The 17,330-nt window shown below is 37.2% G+C and overlaps 3 protein-coding genes across 5 annotated transcripts; 2 read left to right on the top strand and 1 right to left on the bottom strand.

Moving 5' to 3' along the window:
• Positions 1-558: 558 nt before the first annotated feature.
• On the top strand, positions 559-2,065 carry LOC128025774 (gamma-crystallin M2-like). The gene is made up of 3 exons (XM_052612301.1): positions 559-642; positions 1,038-1,280; positions 1,724-2,065. Exons 1-3 carry the CDS (start codon positions 634-636, stop codon positions 2,000-2,002), a joined length of 531 nt encoding a protein of 176 aa, XP_052468261.1. The 5' UTR covers positions 559-633; the 3' UTR covers positions 2,003-2,065.
• Positions 2,066-2,651: 586 nt separating this feature from the next.
• On the top strand, positions 2,652-4,243 carry LOC128025767 (gamma-crystallin S-1-like). Its single transcript, XM_052612295.1, has 3 exons — positions 2,652-2,753; positions 3,125-3,367; positions 3,700-4,243. The coding sequence occupies exons 1-3, from the start codon at positions 2,715-2,717 to the stop codon at positions 3,973-3,975; spliced, it is 558 nt and encodes a 185-aa protein (XP_052468255.1). The 5' UTR covers positions 2,652-2,714; the 3' UTR covers positions 3,976-4,243.
• A 2,836-nt stretch (positions 4,244-7,079) lies between these two features.
• LOC128025371 (delta-1-pyrroline-5-carboxylate synthase-like) lies at positions 7,080-16,281 on the bottom strand. 3 transcript variants are annotated; one of them, XM_052611661.1, is made up of 18 exons: positions 16,116-16,281; positions 15,380-15,489; positions 13,672-13,892; positions 13,400-13,549; positions 12,423-12,527; positions 12,168-12,326; positions 11,602-11,692; positions 10,834-10,958; positions 10,590-10,734; positions 10,416-10,489; positions 10,151-10,250; positions 9,812-10,032; positions 9,391-9,528; positions 8,841-9,036; positions 8,586-8,707; positions 7,794-7,980; positions 7,525-7,620; positions 7,080-7,437 (listed from the first exon to the last, which is right to left on the bottom strand). In XM_052611661.1, exons 2-18 carry the CDS (start codon positions 15,468-15,470, stop codon positions 7,241-7,243), a joined length of 2,418 nt encoding a protein of 805 aa, XP_052467621.1. In that variant the 5' UTR covers positions 15,471-15,489; positions 16,116-16,281; the 3' UTR covers positions 7,080-7,240. The 3 variants fall into 3 exon arrangements, with proteins under 3 accessions (XP_052467621.1, XP_052467622.1, XP_052467623.1); XM_052611662.1 differs by having other exon boundaries at positions 12,174-12,326; XM_052611663.1 differs by having other exon boundaries at positions 13,672-13,823.
• Between the last annotated feature and the right edge of the window lie 1,049 nt (positions 16,282-17,330).

The following is a 17,330-nucleotide window of genomic DNA, read 5'->3' as shown; positions in this document are numbered from 1 at the left end:
AAATAAAATAAAATAAAATTAAATTAAATTATACTTGGCTTTATATTATACTAAAACAATTATAATTTAAGAAACATCTTGTTTAATTAATTAATTACCATGTTAATTTTGACTGCCATATTTTTTTTTTCTTCTCAAACTTTTGTGAACCTCCTACCATCCCCCTGCCAGCTGCCTGGCGTCCATGGTCCCAGTTTGCAACCCCACTGTTAAAGCGAACTTTGAATTACATCAAATGTAACTTGTGCATAAATTAGTTTGCTTCATTTTTACTACACATTGTGCCATAGACAGAAAGGCTTGTTATAATGCCTCCTGATCCTTTTGTGGCCTGTTGTGAAAAGCAGATCCCCAGGTCATTGGTGAACAAGGCTTGGTGTGCTGGTAAGGCTCATGAGGTGAGGGGAATTTGTATAGGTAAACTCTAGCATTCGGGAATAATGGGAGTGTGGCTTTAGTTGTCTTTAGAGAAATGAATAATAGAAAGGTCTGTGACGTTTTCAAAGGTAAACTCTAGTTTCTGTGACGTGCTTCTGGCTTCTGTGTCTATACATCTGTAGAAGAGTATAAAAGGTCCACCAGGACCTCTATGGGAGTTACGGCAGACCGGTGTGGACATCCTGCTTTGCAGCCATGGGAAAGGTAGGCGCTGACAGTTGTACCTTCTAACTAGAGTGATACTTACTGTTCAGAATGGCTATTTTCACAAGACAGTATGTGGTTATTCGCCACATTAGGAATATGAGCTTCACACTCACTTGAAAGACTCGAAGACCATATAGTCTGAAAAGAAATTCAAAAGTCAAACTAGATAAAGGTTAGGAGAATTTTGCAAAGGGACATTATAATTCTTTAGAATAGTATCTCTGTTCAAATTTTTTTTTCCAGTATTAATATTCAGGGAAGTTTAGCCATAAGAGCTTTCTATAGAGCTTTCACATAAGAATGGACAAAATCAGAATATTAATTCCCCACTTACATTATGCCTCTGTTCTTTGCTAACATCTTTACTGTCCTCTGTGGCTTTCTATCGTCAGATCATCTTCTATGAAGGCTCCAACTTCCAGGGGCGCTCTTATGAGTGCTCTGCTGACTGCCCTGACACCTACAGATACTTCAACTGCTGCAACTCCATAAGGGTCACGGGGGGTCACTGGGTTGGCTACGAGAAGCCCAACTATATGGGGTATCAGTACATCCTGGGCCGTGGGGAGTATCCTAACTTTCACCACTGGATGGGCTTCAACAGTTGTATGAGATCTTGTCAGATGTTCTCCCCAGTAAGTCAATCAAACTGATGGGTTTTATTTCACACAGTTAGACACCTTAAAAAAAAAACGTCAATCAACGAGCTCTTTGAAGTAATTCATATATGCAGGGAAAAACAGGTTCACAGGTCCACCAGGAGAGTTAGTTATTTGAAATGGAGCAAGACACACTCCGATGACTGCGCAGCTCATCATAATTCAATTCATCTCTGTTTTTTGCAGTGGAAGAATCATGACACTGTCACTAGAGTTTGTTCGACAAAAATGACTAAACGTCTACTTGAAAATCTTTGAGAGTAGCACATTTACAGCAGGTCAAGTCGTGTTCAAAGGCTCAGTCACAACAGCGACATCAAGAGTTTTCAGTTTTCTCCCTGACATTCTGACTAGCACACGTCTCTGCATTGCCCTGTTTCCTCTAAAGCCCTGATCTCTGTTTTCTCCCCACACAACAGTACAGAGGTGCCTACCGCATGAGAATCTACAACAGACCTGAAATGTACGGACACATGATGGAGTTCACAGATGACTGCCCCAATGTCTACGACCGTTTTGGCCACCACGGCATCTACTCCTGTAACTGTATGGAGGGCTACTGGATCTTTTACGAGCACCCCAATTACAGAGGCCGTCAGTATTTCATGCGGCCCGGAGAATACAGAGCCTGCAGCGAATGGGGTTGCATGAATCCCATGATCGGCTCCTTTAGGAGAATGAGGAGCAGTTTAGTGTAAAAACACAGTCTTTTTTTTTATTTTAATGAGCATTAAAGATGTCAAAACTGATTAAAACAGTTCTTGCATGCTGTCTTTTTCTTCATGATGCTTTGAATTATTTGGTAGTGTAGGAAACAGAACGTTTCTTAAGCCTTCCTCAGCCTTCAGTTTCTTGTTTTCGATTAAGGAGCCATTGATTCATTGCCCAGTACACATAAAAATAAATAAATCAATAAAAATAAAAATAAACAAAACTGCATGTCAGTTTCAAGCCAAACTCAACTTAAAAATCTGACATGGTTGGAGAATTAATTTTAGTCTCATACCAAACCATAAAGCAAGCTGATAAAAAAAAAAAGAACTTTGTGCTTATGTGAGAGAACAAATTCAATTAAATCTTGTTTAAATCACTTTATATCCCAGCTTCATATTACCATTTTATCCTCATTTATGAGTCCTGCCAGTTCAAGGCATTTACATGTAAAGCCCTGAAGCAACTAAAAGCAGAGTTTGCAACTTTTTTGTCAAGCACTGAAAAGTGCAGTGGTGCTGTGTTTGGAGAGAGAGAGAGGGAGAAGAGATGGCAAAGACACAAAGGGGGCCACGCACAGGCAGATCTACGGTCACATTCACTCTATAGAACACATTGTGCTGACCAGACAAGAGTTTTGTGAGTCACACACAAAGCCCTGATCCATGCCGGGTCTATAAAGAGATCCTGACCTCAGAAATGGTTTGGTCCGCTCAGAGAACAGTCACAATGGGCAAGGTAAGTGACCAAATTCTGTCTGTAAATTTAACAGATCAAGGTTTTAGGATATTTATCCCTATTACCCGAAACCATGCTTTTAACTCCTCAAAATAAATTCGAACAAAACATAGAACAGCTGTTATTTTTGTACTGGTAAAAAAATATATATATATAAAATGGTATACTCTGGGTTAAAAGATAAATTGTCATACAGAAGACAAAATATAAACTGATAGACTATAAAACATTACTATTAAAAAGAACATTTCAGATTTTATATGTATGTTTTACAAAAATAAATAAATAAATAAAAATAATTAAAAGTTAAACTACAAACTAAAAGCGTACCTTTAATCCTGTATTTTTCTTTTATTATAACCATCCCACAGATTACTTTCTTTGAAGACAAAAACTTCCAGGGCCGTCACTATGAGTGCACTGCAGACTGCGCTGACATGCAGGCCCACTTTTCTCGCTGCAACTCCATCCGAGTAGAAAGTGGAAGCTGGGTGGCCTATGAGAAGCCCAACTATGCTGGATACCAGTACATGCTCTCCAAGGGTGAATACCCCGATTTCCAGCACTGGGCTGGATTCAACGACTGCATTCGTTCCTGTCGCTTGGTTCCTCCTGTGAGTCTTTATTTGTGAAGCTATTGTGGCTTTGCATCAGCAAGTTAAGAATTTTTATTATGTAGGTTCGGTTGTGAGATTTTAGCGTATCAGTAAAAAAAGAGAGACTGTTCATAGAGTATTTTGTAATTTATTATTATTATTTTTATTATTAACACTCACCTTGTCTGCCACTGGTCATACTCCCACCACAAACTCATACTATTGGCTGATCCAGTGTTGCCATGTTGGGCTGATCAATCAGAGCAATGCTTTACAGTTTTTTATTTTTATTTTTATTTACAAAACTTATTGTATTAAAATTATTACAAATTTTTTAATATCTTCCGCAGTACACTGGAAACTACAGGGTGAAGATCTTTGAGCGCTCCGATTTTGGTGGTCAGGCAATGGAGCTGAATGAAGATTGCCCTGACCTGCGTCAGCGGTTCCACAAAGGAGACATCTCTTCAGCCAATGTTATGGAAGGCTACTGGATCCTCCATGAGCACCCCAACTACACTGGCCGCCAGTTCTTCCTGCGCCCTGGCGAATACAGGAGGTACGTCGAGTGGGGCAGTCCAAGTCCTACCATGGGCTCCCTGAGACGTGTGACTGACATCAACTGAAGATCCAAATCACACAAGCACCTCTCCCAATGTGTCAACAGCATTGCCTGTCCATGCAGCAACTGTCTGACCTTCAATCACCTTGATGTGATTAGGCCTGTGGATCTGTCATGCTGAATGTATTTGTGATGCTTGATTTATTCTGGCACAAATGCCTCACTTAATTAGGGCTATTTGTCTCTTTTGGCACTGTTGACTGAGCAAACTGTGTTTTATCAGCACCTTTCCCTTCCCAACTACAACTGGAAATAAAGGAAAATTTGATTAAAATCAAACAAATGACATTTGTACAGTCTGAATGCCATGCAATGGCAGGGTTTCCGCAGGTTTTATTGAGTTGAATTTAAGACCTTTTTGAGACCAAAAAAAAAAAAAAAAAAGGGAACACAACTTGTCATTTTGGAGGAGAAAATGAGTTTTTTAAAACCAAAAAATAGTCCAACTACCTTCTGATCACACAGCACAAATGAGTATTTTTTGTCTTGTATCAAAATGAAATATATTTGTGATTAAATAAAGGAAAAATATCTGCCAATGGCCTTGCCAAAGGCCACAAAAACTTAATTCAAAGGGAAAACAAGTTTTCAAACACCATTTCCAGATTTTTGTTTAAAGCATAAACTCCCTTAATTTTTATCAGTTTCAAAAAACAAAGTTTCATATCTTCATTTGGAATCTCGAGCAGAACTATCTTGATTTTAGGACTGTTATATTTTTGTCTTGAAAAACAAGACACAAATTACTGTCAAAGATATTCAGTCTTCAGTAAAACCCATCAGTCTTAACTTGTGAAAGGGCAAACTACGGCTTTTTAAGACCTTTTTTAAACCTGCAGAAATCTTGAATGAATGAAACATGCCAAAATGTTGTTGCACAACGTAATCTCATGCCTGAGAGACAAAAGAAAATTATTAAGGAAACAGCTTGTTCTTTGAACGGAGTTATTAAAGAACAAAAAAGGGGTATGTTAGGATGGAAGAGCAAAAGCTTTTTATGAGATCACATGATGTCTAGCAGATGCTTTGGGCCCTTGAAAGAGGCCCCATAGTAGCAGCACATCATAGGGCAACACAGACTCAAAGAGGAAAAGTCAAAGTGGCCTGGTCTTAGCCCCGAGCATGCGGCTCTCTCAGAACACATAACAAAACCAAGTCCATATCTCAGTTCATGCATTTTTCATAAGGTATGGATACCAAGCCCTTTCAAAGATAAATATCAATTATTGAAATTGTTAATTAGAAGCCCATATTTGGCAAAGACACAAATGAATAAATAACTTTGATGATTAATTATTGATTTGCGAAAAGAATTAAGCTCTGCAGGGAGCACATCTGAGTCTCTAAAGATCAAGGAAACACAAGAAAAGAGTTTTTGCCTCAAGTAACGTTCAATTAAAGCTGTACTGACTGTGAAAGCCCAATGGCTTTCAAGCCATGAGACCGGTTCTTTTCAATTTCACATCCATATGCTTTAAGCTCTCAGACGTGCGAAATATTGGGCACAGGTTGATGTGCAGTAATATCAAATCAACATTTATTTAGCAGTCATAATTTGAACAGAATAAACCTGTACTGACAAAATACATCTGAAAGCATTTTTAGGGTCAACGTTCATGAACTTTTATTTTTGAAAAGCTTTGTTTCGCATGGTAGTCAAAATTTTGCGGCCTTACTTCTGCACCTGTATTTCAGTCTCCTGATTTGAGCATTTTCTTAACCTCAGTCTTTCATCCAAACAGTCATTGATCATAGATCTTACGCAGTAAAGTTGGAACACAATAACAGATGAATGAGACTGGATCTTTTTAGTTTCTGATGAAGGCTCATTGAGCGTAAACCACACTTTTTTGAGAATATAAAGAAGTTGTGAGTCAAAAGGCACTGGCACTTTCATGGCAAGCCTCAGTCTTCTCGCGGTCTCTTCTTTCCTAATAGCAACATAATTAATCCTCTGTAGTATTGTTTTCACTCTTCCATGTCCCACTTAGTGCTTGGCAAGTCTCCCTCTCCCTACAGAACCGCCTCTTGATGTTTTCCACACTGAACTGCACTTAAGAAAGATTATTAATCAAGTTCAAAATGGCCCCAATACTTGTCGGTTTCCTCCCTAAACCCTTCTCTAAACCTCTTTCAGGTACAAATTAAACTTTCAGGTCTTTGTCAGAGGCATTAAATGTATCCAGAAGCATTTTGAAAGTACAAAAAAAGACAATTTATTTCTACATACAAAAACTGTGAACACTTTTCACACTAGAAGGACCACTATCTATTTTGTAGGGTGTTACAGCAGTTTAAAGGAAAGGAAACGAGGCCTTTTTGAAGCAGTTCAGGACAAAAGCTGGCCGTCCCGGGTGAATTTTACAGAAGAAAGATGGAAATGCTTACAGTTCTGCATATTATTCATGATTAAAAAGCAATAGGTATATAACAAAAAAAAAAAATTCAAATGAGAAAAGCAATGAACAGGAACATTGCTTTTCTTGCATTTCCTCTTCAATAAAAGTAAATCAAATAGACAAAGCAGCTTGAAAATGCAAGTTTTTTTTCTTCCAATTAAAATAATAGTTTTCTTATCTTGTTCTGTATATGACTAAAACTATTCCGCAAAAGAAGAAAAGAATCTTAATACAGTATTTTTTTTTATGCGATGTTGAATAAGGCAAGCACTATGCCAAATGACTTTTTATTTTTTTTTATTAAAGCTGAAATTATGTATACACAATATGCTGTAAAACGGCACAATGCTCCGTACAACGATTTTTAATGCTCCATATTTTGCCAGGAAATTTGATTTCAAAATTCCTACTGCATTTTCACACATTAAATATTACATAAATATATAGCATGGGCAATTCGGGGGGATTGTTTTCAGTAAATCCATACTGGAGTGAAGCTGTAATTATTTTTTCCATGATCAGTAATTCGTTCGGCTACTCAAAAGAACATAATGCACAAATCTTAACAAAAAAAATACAAAAACGGATGGAAAATCAGATGGACCACAGATTTAAGCAAATTCCCTTGTTGTCCCTGCATGACCCTTCTAGGTTTATGTTAGCTATAAGTTCATCTGGTTCTTTCTGAGAACTGGACACACATATCTGGAATATTTAAGTGTATGGGTTCATTGAACAGATGATTTTTTTTTTTGTATTCACACTTTCTCCATTACACTACCTGACTGGAGTCTTTAAATACATTAAGTGGGTGAGCTTTTACTTAAGATGTATTTGATTATTGACTTCAGATGCTTTTACTTGACGACTCTAGCTGGTGGTTCTGTGTCCAGGAAGAACCTGCGCCACTGGAAGATTCTCATGCAGATACGTCATGCTGCCCTGCTCCGAGAAATCTGCAGCTGTGTGGCCCTCGCCCCGTAAGACCCACTTGGTAGTGAGAAGCCCTTCTAACCCAACAGGCCCACGGGCATGAATACGGGCCGTGCTGATGCCAACCTCTGCACCTACAAAGCATCACAGGGTCATTAGGAGATCAATAGGGAAAAATGTAAATAAGTTTGTGGGTGGGGAAAAAAGAAAAAGGCATTTACCGAGACCAAAGCGATATCCGTCAGCGAACCGTGAGCTGGCGTTCCAAAAGACACAGGCACTATCTAATTGCTGAAGAAACTGCTCTGCTGTGGCCTCTACAAAGAGTATGGGAAATAAAAAGATAATTAAATCAATCTTCCCACTAGATGGCACTACAGCACTGCTTTTTTTGTTCACAATAGAGCATTGAAAGAGTCATTTTAACACTAAGAGTCTAGATTTATACATGATTGTCCAACACTATAGGCAGGTGCATGTTTAGTCTTACCATTTTCAGTGACGATAACATCAGTGTGGGAACTGCCGTATTTATGGATGTGATCAATAGCGTCCTGCATACTGTCCACAACCTCGATACAGCACTCCAGATCCCCGTACTCGGTACGCAGAGACTTGACCTCGGACGGGCTGAAGGTCAGGTACGATGCAAACTTGGGGCCGGCATGGACCTGCACCTAAAAAAGTTAAATAATTTTAAGAAAGTGCAGTTATAAAATGTAGACTATTATTTTATAATATACAGAAATATAATAATAATAATAATAATAATAATAATAAGTTATTATATTCAAATAATGCCTGTTGTGACTGCTGATCAAATGTGCATTATTATTATTATTATTATTTGGGTTGGGTTAAACTAATTATTTTTACTTGGTTGGAACGGCAGCTATGCTAATTATGTCTTTATTTGTATCTCAGATGATGCCAACCCTGAAACAACATACAGAACTACCAAATATTGCTACAAGTGTGAATGCATCATATAATAATAGCTGTTAATAGTGTTCATCGGCTGGTTGACTTCATCTTGAGATGATAAGCGTATAATCACGCGGTCTAATCAGCATCTTGATATGCCACACCTGTGAGGTGGATGAAGTTCTCACTAACAGATTTAGAAAGATTTGTGAACCATATTTGAGAGAAATAGGTCTTCTGTGTACATAGAGAGAGTCTTAGATCTCGGAGTTCAGCTCATGAAAAATGGGGGCAAAAACAAAAGTGTTGCGTTTATAATTTTATAATATATACACACAGTGTATATATGTGGTCTTACATGTTCTGTTCTCAGCATGTCAATGATCTGATCAAACAGTGGGGTTCTGAGAAGATCTCGATGCACCAGCAGGGTTTCCATGGCATTACAGGCTGCAGGGTAGTCGCATTTAGAGTCTCGGACTAGAGAGATAAAACATAAACAGTGCAATTAAGACCATTATAAACAAAACTACAATACCAAATTGTTGTCTGTGAAGTGCACCTATTTGGGAAAAAAACATCTACACTCGTAAATCTTCATTGGTAGTCTTACTGATTTTGATGGCGTTGTCAACACTGGCCTCATGGTCCACATAGACATGGCAGATCCCCTCACTGTGGCCAAGAACAGGGATGCTCTTAGCTGCACGCTGAATGTCTCGGACTAGCTGAGAGGAGCCGCGGGGAATGATCAGATCAATCATCTTCTCCAGACGGCACAAATCCTCCACCTCTTCACGCGTACTCACCTTGCACACACATTGTTATGTATCTTTTAAATGACTATATAAACACACAGCAAAATGGTTTTTTGTTGCTGATATTTTTAAAGTAACTTTTCAATGCAGCAAGGATGTGTTAAATTGATCAAAACTGACATTATAAAGATATTTAAAAAATGTTATAAAAGATCGTCAAGATTGCATCACATTAAAACATTTACATTTTAAATATATAAAATGGAAAACAGTTATTTTAAATTGTAATAAGATTTCTTTCTTTTCTTTTAACATGCACAAAAAAAAAATTACTGGATCTAAACTTTTGAGCAGCAGTGTATACATGAAAGGTGAAAACCTGCTGTGCAAAAGCATTTCATTTACCAGCTGGATGGCATCTTTGACTCCATGGATAGACAAAGCCTCCTGAGCGAGTTCATGCAGGATGCGATTTGTGTTGGCTGCCTCTTTGCCCCCTTTCAACAAAAGAGCATTTCCACTGGCAATGGCTAAAGCGGAAACCTGCAGGGATAAAAATAAATGAGACATTTAGCAGATGTTTGTATGAAGTGGCTCACATTACAATACAAATACTGGTTGGGCAATCCCACTTGAGAGAACTGGAGACTTGGTAAATCTGGTGAAGAATTAAAGGATTTGAATCTACAACATGTCTGTTAACAGCCCAGATGTTTAACCACCACCCACTGGCCCAAACTTAAACATGCTCCCATACAGGAGGAAAACTAAAACAATATCCAAAAAAGCTACATTTATGTATATGCATGCATTTTGTCCACCTGACCTGAGGAAGGCAGTCTGGTCGAGACTCAAAGATGACCAGCAGTACTCCTATAGGGACAGTGATCTGCTCCAGCTCCAGTTTGTTTGCCACACGAGTCCTGCGCAGAACCCTGCCAACGCTGTCCTGAGAGGACACTGCGATCTGACGCAAGCCGATGGACAGACTGTTCAGTTTAGACGACGACAAACTGAGTCGATTCAGCATGGGTGGAGACAGACAACCTGTAACACAGCAGATTGAGATGAAGTGGACCCAAAAAAAAAAAAACTCTGTGAAAGACCACTCCAGTGGGTGGGGCGTTAGGGTGAGTCCACCCGTCCAACCATCACTTCCTGTTACCTGTGCTAACAGCAAGCTCCATGTCCTTTTTGTTGGCAGATAAGATTTCGTCTTTCCTCTCAGTAAGGAGATCGGCAAATGTGCAAATGATTTCACTTCGCTGTGGACGAACAGAATGATATGACACAGATGCTTTCTATAGATGTTAAGATAAAAATAACCCAGAATATTCCTTTTTAATCTAATGGTTCAACAGTTTCTGGGAAAATAGGTGCATATGATTCCAGCCAATCAATTAATGTAGTGGTTTACAAGTTCAGCCAACCTGCTCTGGTTCAAGGGAAGCAAGGGTCCTGCCAGCAGAGCGAGCCATTTCTGTCTGCTGCTCGACTGTGGGGCCTATGGAAGACAAAAAGTGGCATCTGAGAGCTTTCAACAAACAGAGATAAATTAGTCACATTAGAAAAAAACTGATTCAGTAGAACGTGTTGTATCTCACCAGCTGGCTTGACTTCTGAGAAGAAGGTTCCTACTTTCTTTCCCTCAACAATGTCAGTGATCACATGACCTGTGACTTTGGGGTTTGTACCGTTAGCAATGACAACAGACGTTCCCCCTTGGAGAGCCCAGAGAGCAGCTTTAACCTGAAGTTTAGTGAATACACAGACTGACAATTTCAGTTATTCATCCTAATAAAAGATATATTTTGTGTGCTTTTACAGATATCCTTTCTGCGATCATACCTTAGCTTCCATTCCTCCAATGCCGACTCTGGACTTTGTGCCATAGGTTATGGAATGCTGATCGCCAGGGTAAAATGTGTCCAGCAGCTTGGCATCGTCTGACCCTGGTGGTCTGTCGTAAATGCCTGGACAGAGTTATAAAAAAGGCAATTAAAAGGGTAGAGTTAAAAATTTCACTCTGGAAAGTAAAGTTTGAAATGAACTCTGGAAAGCTTTAGACCGCATTTAACTGCATTAAAACGAGTGTCAAATATTTAAGTCTTTAAACCTTTTCCTTAAGTGTAATATAGTTTTACAATACAGTTAAAATGTTTTTTTTTTATATTTTAAAAATAACCATGATATATTTTTCTGCATTTATTTGAAACAGAATTAACATTATAAATAGATGTCTTCACTTTTTATCAACTTAATGCATCTTTGCTGAATAAAAATGTTAAATTCTAAAAAAATAAAAAAATAAAATAAAATAAAATAAATTTATAAAATACCCAAACACTAAAATCCTTTTTACATTTTACAAGAACATTTAGGCATTACAACATTTTAACGTAAAGTATCATTTTGAGACTTTCTAAAAATAACTTTTAACAGCGTTATTAAATACTTGAAGTGAGTGTTACAGGATGGCAAAGATAATTTAAACGTAAAAAAATAATTTAATGCATGAACAAGTACATATACCTAATACTAATACTAATACCAGCCAGTAAAATATGATATGGAAATTGAAGTATTCACTGATTATCATTCAAACTGAAATCTCACCTTCTACGTCAGAGAGAGCGATGAGAAGATCTGCCCTCATCTCCACGGCAAGCCGCGCTGCAAGACTATCGTTATCCTTGATACTGATAACCTGCAGTATGAAAAAGAGAAAAGTATTATGAAAAGAGATTCAAACTAAAGAAAGCCGCCCTTTTTAAAGCCCACAAAGACAGACATTACTAATATATTTCATGCTCCCATGAACATTTCTCTCTAAACTACGGCATTAAAATGGTATGATGAACAGTGACTCTGTCTAGTCTATGAAAAAGCAGAATTCCTCATGAAACTACATTGAAGCCACAACCAGTGCATGACAGAGCAAGCGCAGATGAGCCCAGAGAGTAAGCGACAGTACCGTGAATGGGGTAATGTTAATTTCTTTCCAGTTTCTACAAGAATGGAAAAAACCCCTCAGATTGCAACAGTGAAGAAGACAAAGATTAAGCCTCCACATTGCTCTGATACCCAGCATGCATCTGTAAAGGCCCCTCCCAGCATGCAGTTCCAAAAGGAAGAGGATGGGTGGCAAGGCTGCTGGGCAGACTCTCTCTCCCAATACCCACATTTACCCCCTGTAGGTCACTGTTGGGTTCAGGGGGAGGCACCACGGCGTCGTTGGTGTTGATGATGGGCACGATGTTCATACGCAGCAGCTCGTGCAGAGTGCTGTTCAGGTTACGTCTTTTCTGTTCGTCGTGGAAGTCCAGGTTTGTTACCAGGATCTGAAGCAACAAAAAATAACAAATAAATAACAATTAAGTTATGAATAAGAGTGTGTTTTGTAGCTTCACCATGCATATGTTAGTGTCTGCATGTACCTGGGCAGTACAAGTGCTGTATTGAGTGAACATTGCCTCATACAGAGCCATAAGTCCACTTTGTCCCGCAGCGGCACACGCTCTCGCCTCTAGAACTGGAAGTGACTGACAAAGGAAACACATCCAACTTCAGCCTCTTAACTTTTTAAATTAAAATGGTTAGTTTACTAAGCTGAAACATGGTTCACAATTAAAACAAAGGAGGTTTGTTTCCACATGCCAAAGGAGTACTGCTGAGCTTATCTTTACCATATTTGATGTGCCTTATGTATATGCTTTGATCAATGTTTATGTGAATTAAAGCCTACATTAAATCTATTCATAAAAAGCGATTGTGTCTCTTCAGAAGACTTGGATTTAACAGCTAGATTCATATGCATTTCTTTTGTGATCTCTTAACCCTTTGATGCCTTCTGTATCATATTTGATACAAATTTCTAAGGCCTCTAATTTATCAATATGATTAGAAATTTGCTTAAAAAACCTGTTGTACACAATCAACTACATGCCTTCTTTTAATAAGTAATAAGGCCTTTTGGTATAATTCTAAAAACTCTACTTTCAGGTTGAGGTTCATGTGTGTTTGTGCGGTTTAAACTTAGTTTATAAAAGTAATGCAAGTATAACTTTTATATTGTTAGTGACTTGCAGATGAACACTTACCGGACAGAAGCAACTTAGGTTTACTTGATTATGTATGCATCATATTTAGAAAAGTTAAATGCTAAAATGTATAAAATAATGTATTCAGTTTTTAGGAATGTTTATTTGTATATCATTACACACCACTGTGTTACACTTCTCAAATTATAACTATAGCCTTAATCATTAAACTAAGCATTTAAATAACATGTTTATAAGACAAGCTATTGGGAGATATAGATAGGGAAACTATCCCTTTTAAATCTAACATTGTACTTTAAACAAAATCAATTTTATTTTTAACCAAAAATGTTATCAAATGTACATGTCCTCACCATGTCTTTGAGCTGATTCTGGCCTGAGTGCAGGGCTTGTCTCACACTCTGTGAGAGAAGTATTTCATGCCTCAGCCTTTGTTTTCCAAATGCTACTGCACCACTGGTCACGATCATCATCTCTCTACCCTGATTCTGAAGCATGGCCACCTTAAACAATCAAAGTGCATAAATAAAGAGTTATGTGATATCAATTAAATATTATAAACAAAATTCCTACAATTTGCAACAACATTATGTGAAAATCCTTAAGCTTCAATCATCTTCTTTACCTGTTCTACAATTGAAGCGAGTCGGCCCAAAGCGAGGCCGCACTCGTCGCCACGTGTCACGACAGCACTCCCCAACTTGACGACGATTCTCTTGGCCTGGCGCAGCTCACTTCGGTGGGCAAATGACTTACCGTGCGCCCGTGCCAGCGGCACTGTAAAAAAAGGCACGTTACTCCACTGACGCACAGCATGGAGTGTGAGAAATGGGGAGGAAGAGGGATCTGCATAGAGAGAGAGAGCCGGAAAAGCACCCAATGAGGAGCCATGCCATGCAGGAAAGCCAGTGAGTGATGGATAAATGGACTGTGTTAGGGTGCACTGATTGTATCACTGATAAACATTAAAATAATGCAGAGCAAATAGCAAGTATGAAGTGCATGTTGTAACAAATGGCATTGCATACAATAAATATAATTAGCTCTGTGACAATATGCTTCTCTTTTAAGTCTCTTTGAAAGTGTCTGCTAAATGCAAAAATTTAAATGTAATTGTAAATAAATTAATACTACTCTATTCCCCACAAAATTAATCAATGCAATTTTTTTCATCTAAAATGGAATAACTTTCTGTGCTTCTTTTCAACTTATGTAACCAAAGCCACACCGGGCAGGGAAAAATATTAACAAATAATATCAAAGTCCAGGTTGCATGATCCAAAAAATCTCCAAGGAAGTGTATTATAACTATTTTCTTTATAATTAAAAATAAATATCATCTTCAGTTTTAAGAAAGTACTATAAAATATTGAAAATATTATTATAGTTTATAAAAAAAAATAGTGTATAGTGACATATATATGAAATTTCTGAATAATAGCAATAAGCTGTTTTGTTTATTTTTGTTATGGCTGATAATAATATGAACAATAAAATGCGTGCAACTAAATTTGATTATTTTAAAAACTAAAAGTGTACATGAACGTACAGTACGAAAAATGTGCCTTTATCTCGAAATTAAAAAGATAACATTTAAGAGTGTTATTAAATGTTTTAAGTTAGTAATATTAGCCAGTAACTTGTAATATTTTGAGCAAAAACAGTAAATGTGAAAACTCACCTCTACATTTGAGTGAGTAATGCATACACGTGAACAAATTATGTGCAGGTCCCTATGGGATTCTAGAAAATTCAGACCAGCTGACTAAAAGAAAACTTTAAATCAACATTAACCATTTTTATACGTAAAATTTGATTGGTCTTTATACAAAATTCATCAATAATAAATGGCAGTGCAATCATAAAAGTGATCTGTAAAAGCAATCAAATGAAACAAACAGAAATCACAAGCCATTCACAAAGCTGAGCTCATAATGTTCAGAGCCCATGCACCAACACCCCCGCCACATTCTGTATGAAAGAAAATAACACTGGAAAAAGTGCCACATCAGCAAAGCCAGACAGCACAGCCAAACGCTGACAGGACAGATCTCAAAGAAGAGCACCGACCCAGTGAATGAGAGACAGACAAGCTGTAAATTAAGAGCAAGGGTTATGAATGGAAACAACTCATTCTATCTCTATGTTTAAAGCTCTGTCTCTGACTGATTTTAATAAATAAGAAACAAGGATATCCTGATATACTTAAAAATATCGGTTCTGATACTGATCACTTTTGCAATCCATAAACTTTTCATTTATAGGTACCTACAGATTTTTTCTTTCTTACAAGAGGCACGTGATACAAGGTACAGAATTGCATAAATACTTACTTTTGCCTTGTGAAGCAGCTCTTATGAATGTTTGCATAGCATTTGGTCTCGCCAAAATCTGAGAACAGGAGAACATCTTCTGGAGATACATGGTGACCTGATCTGTACAACTGAAATATAAATCATATACACGTATCAAAACACAATTTATCTAATCAGTTTAATAAGATCTTTCAGGCAAGTTCCCCACATAAATCTAGCATGCGAGATCATAAGATGAAGATAGTTTATTTAACTTAATGTAAATGTAAACAAAAGCTTGATCTACACCCAACTGACCTAAATTCAATTCAAGAAGTCAGTTGCATCACTTTGCAACGTACAGAACAAAACTGTTACCAGGGTTGGATGCTTTTATTACATTAATACATCTAATGATAAATGGGGAATATTTATATTGTATGAGAGCTAAATGCATGCTGTGCAAAATAATATTTAACAACTAATATATATATATATATATATATATATATATATATATATATATATATATATATAACAATAAAATGGGGTTCAGGAAACCACCACTTATCACAGCACCACAATAAACAATAATCAATAAACAATCAATACTAACAGACATTAACGTTAGAGAAAAACACTTGTTATTTTCTCTTCAAACTTTCTTTAGAGACACGTTAGCTGATGCAAGAAGGAAGTTTAAATGGCGCAACATGAGATTTTTAACGCAAATTAATGACGTAATGCAGTCATGTATAAATGTAATCTTACATACCTTAATCTACAAAAAAAGTGATTTATTAAGCTCAAGTTCACTGTCAGCGCTTATCTTCAGTGCCACATCAACTCCCAGCAGCAACTCGCATGGATTCAGCCATGTTGACGTTACACCACGTAGTTACGCAACGAGCGTACGCAGTGACATTTGTACGCTGATTACTGTTACGATTCACAAACATATTTACGGTCAACTCCGCTGAGGTCACATACGCAATCTGAGCAAAATTGTAGTATTTTATAACTTGATAATTATTATTAAAAATAAAAATAATAAAATAATTAAACACGACATTAAAGGTCAGAATATGTATTATGTATTATATTTGTGGGTATCGCAACCTGTATGGCAATCTCAGCCTCCAGCACTAGAGGGCGAAATGTAAACATCAGAACGCATAACTCTTATCTCTGACGGGTCATCTGCATTCCAAGAACAGAACATGAACAATGGACCATTCTTAATGCTGATAGTTTGCACAGATTTCTTATGTCTTTAATGGGTTAGTGACCCATTTCTCCACAAACTCCATTGTAAGCCTACAGAGACTATGGCTTATGAACACCAGGTGGCCTAAAGGATTGTTTTGTCTTGTTCATTAAAACAGATGATGTAAAATTTTGTTTATAATATTTCAGTCACAGCATATATATATATATAGTTAGGTTACCTTTCATTATAACATATAGGCCTAGTTTTGGATTAAAAAATATATCTATTTTGACATTTTGATAATTTCATAATAATTTCAATAATTTATCAAACAATTTGCAATGTTTTAATGTAAGATGTCTACTGAAACCACAATCACCCAAAACATGTTCACAGAATTAATTAAATCCAATGCTGCTTAGTCTGCTAAGTGATATATGCAACATATATCTTCATGTTAGTGCATCATCCAGGAACATGGCAAAAATGATGACATCCCCTCAAACCATTTTGTGATCTCAAACCATATTGTATATAAATAAATTTGACTTGATTTCCATATTTAATAATTGTGAGTTTGAAACATACAGTATGATAATGTTATAATAATGATATGAGCACATGTAATGCACAAGTACTGCACAACAGCAATGACCCATGCTGCTTTATCTGAACTACTCATGATGTGTCCTGACTCTGCAAACAATTTTAAAGAGCACGTCATCAACAAGGGCAGCATCACAGCTCAGATGTTCAGACAGGCTTTATTCATTTTCCACA

This window comes from Carassius gibelio, chromosome A12 (genome assembly GCF_023724105.1).
Source record: "Carassius gibelio isolate Cgi1373 ecotype wild population from Czech Republic chromosome A12, carGib1.2-hapl.c, whole genome shotgun sequence".
Taxonomy (NCBI): domain Eukaryota; kingdom Metazoa; phylum Chordata; class Actinopteri; order Cypriniformes; family Cyprinidae; genus Carassius; species Carassius gibelio.
Note: the sequence above shows the minus strand (reverse complement) of the source record. Positions and strands in the feature narration are given on the sequence as shown.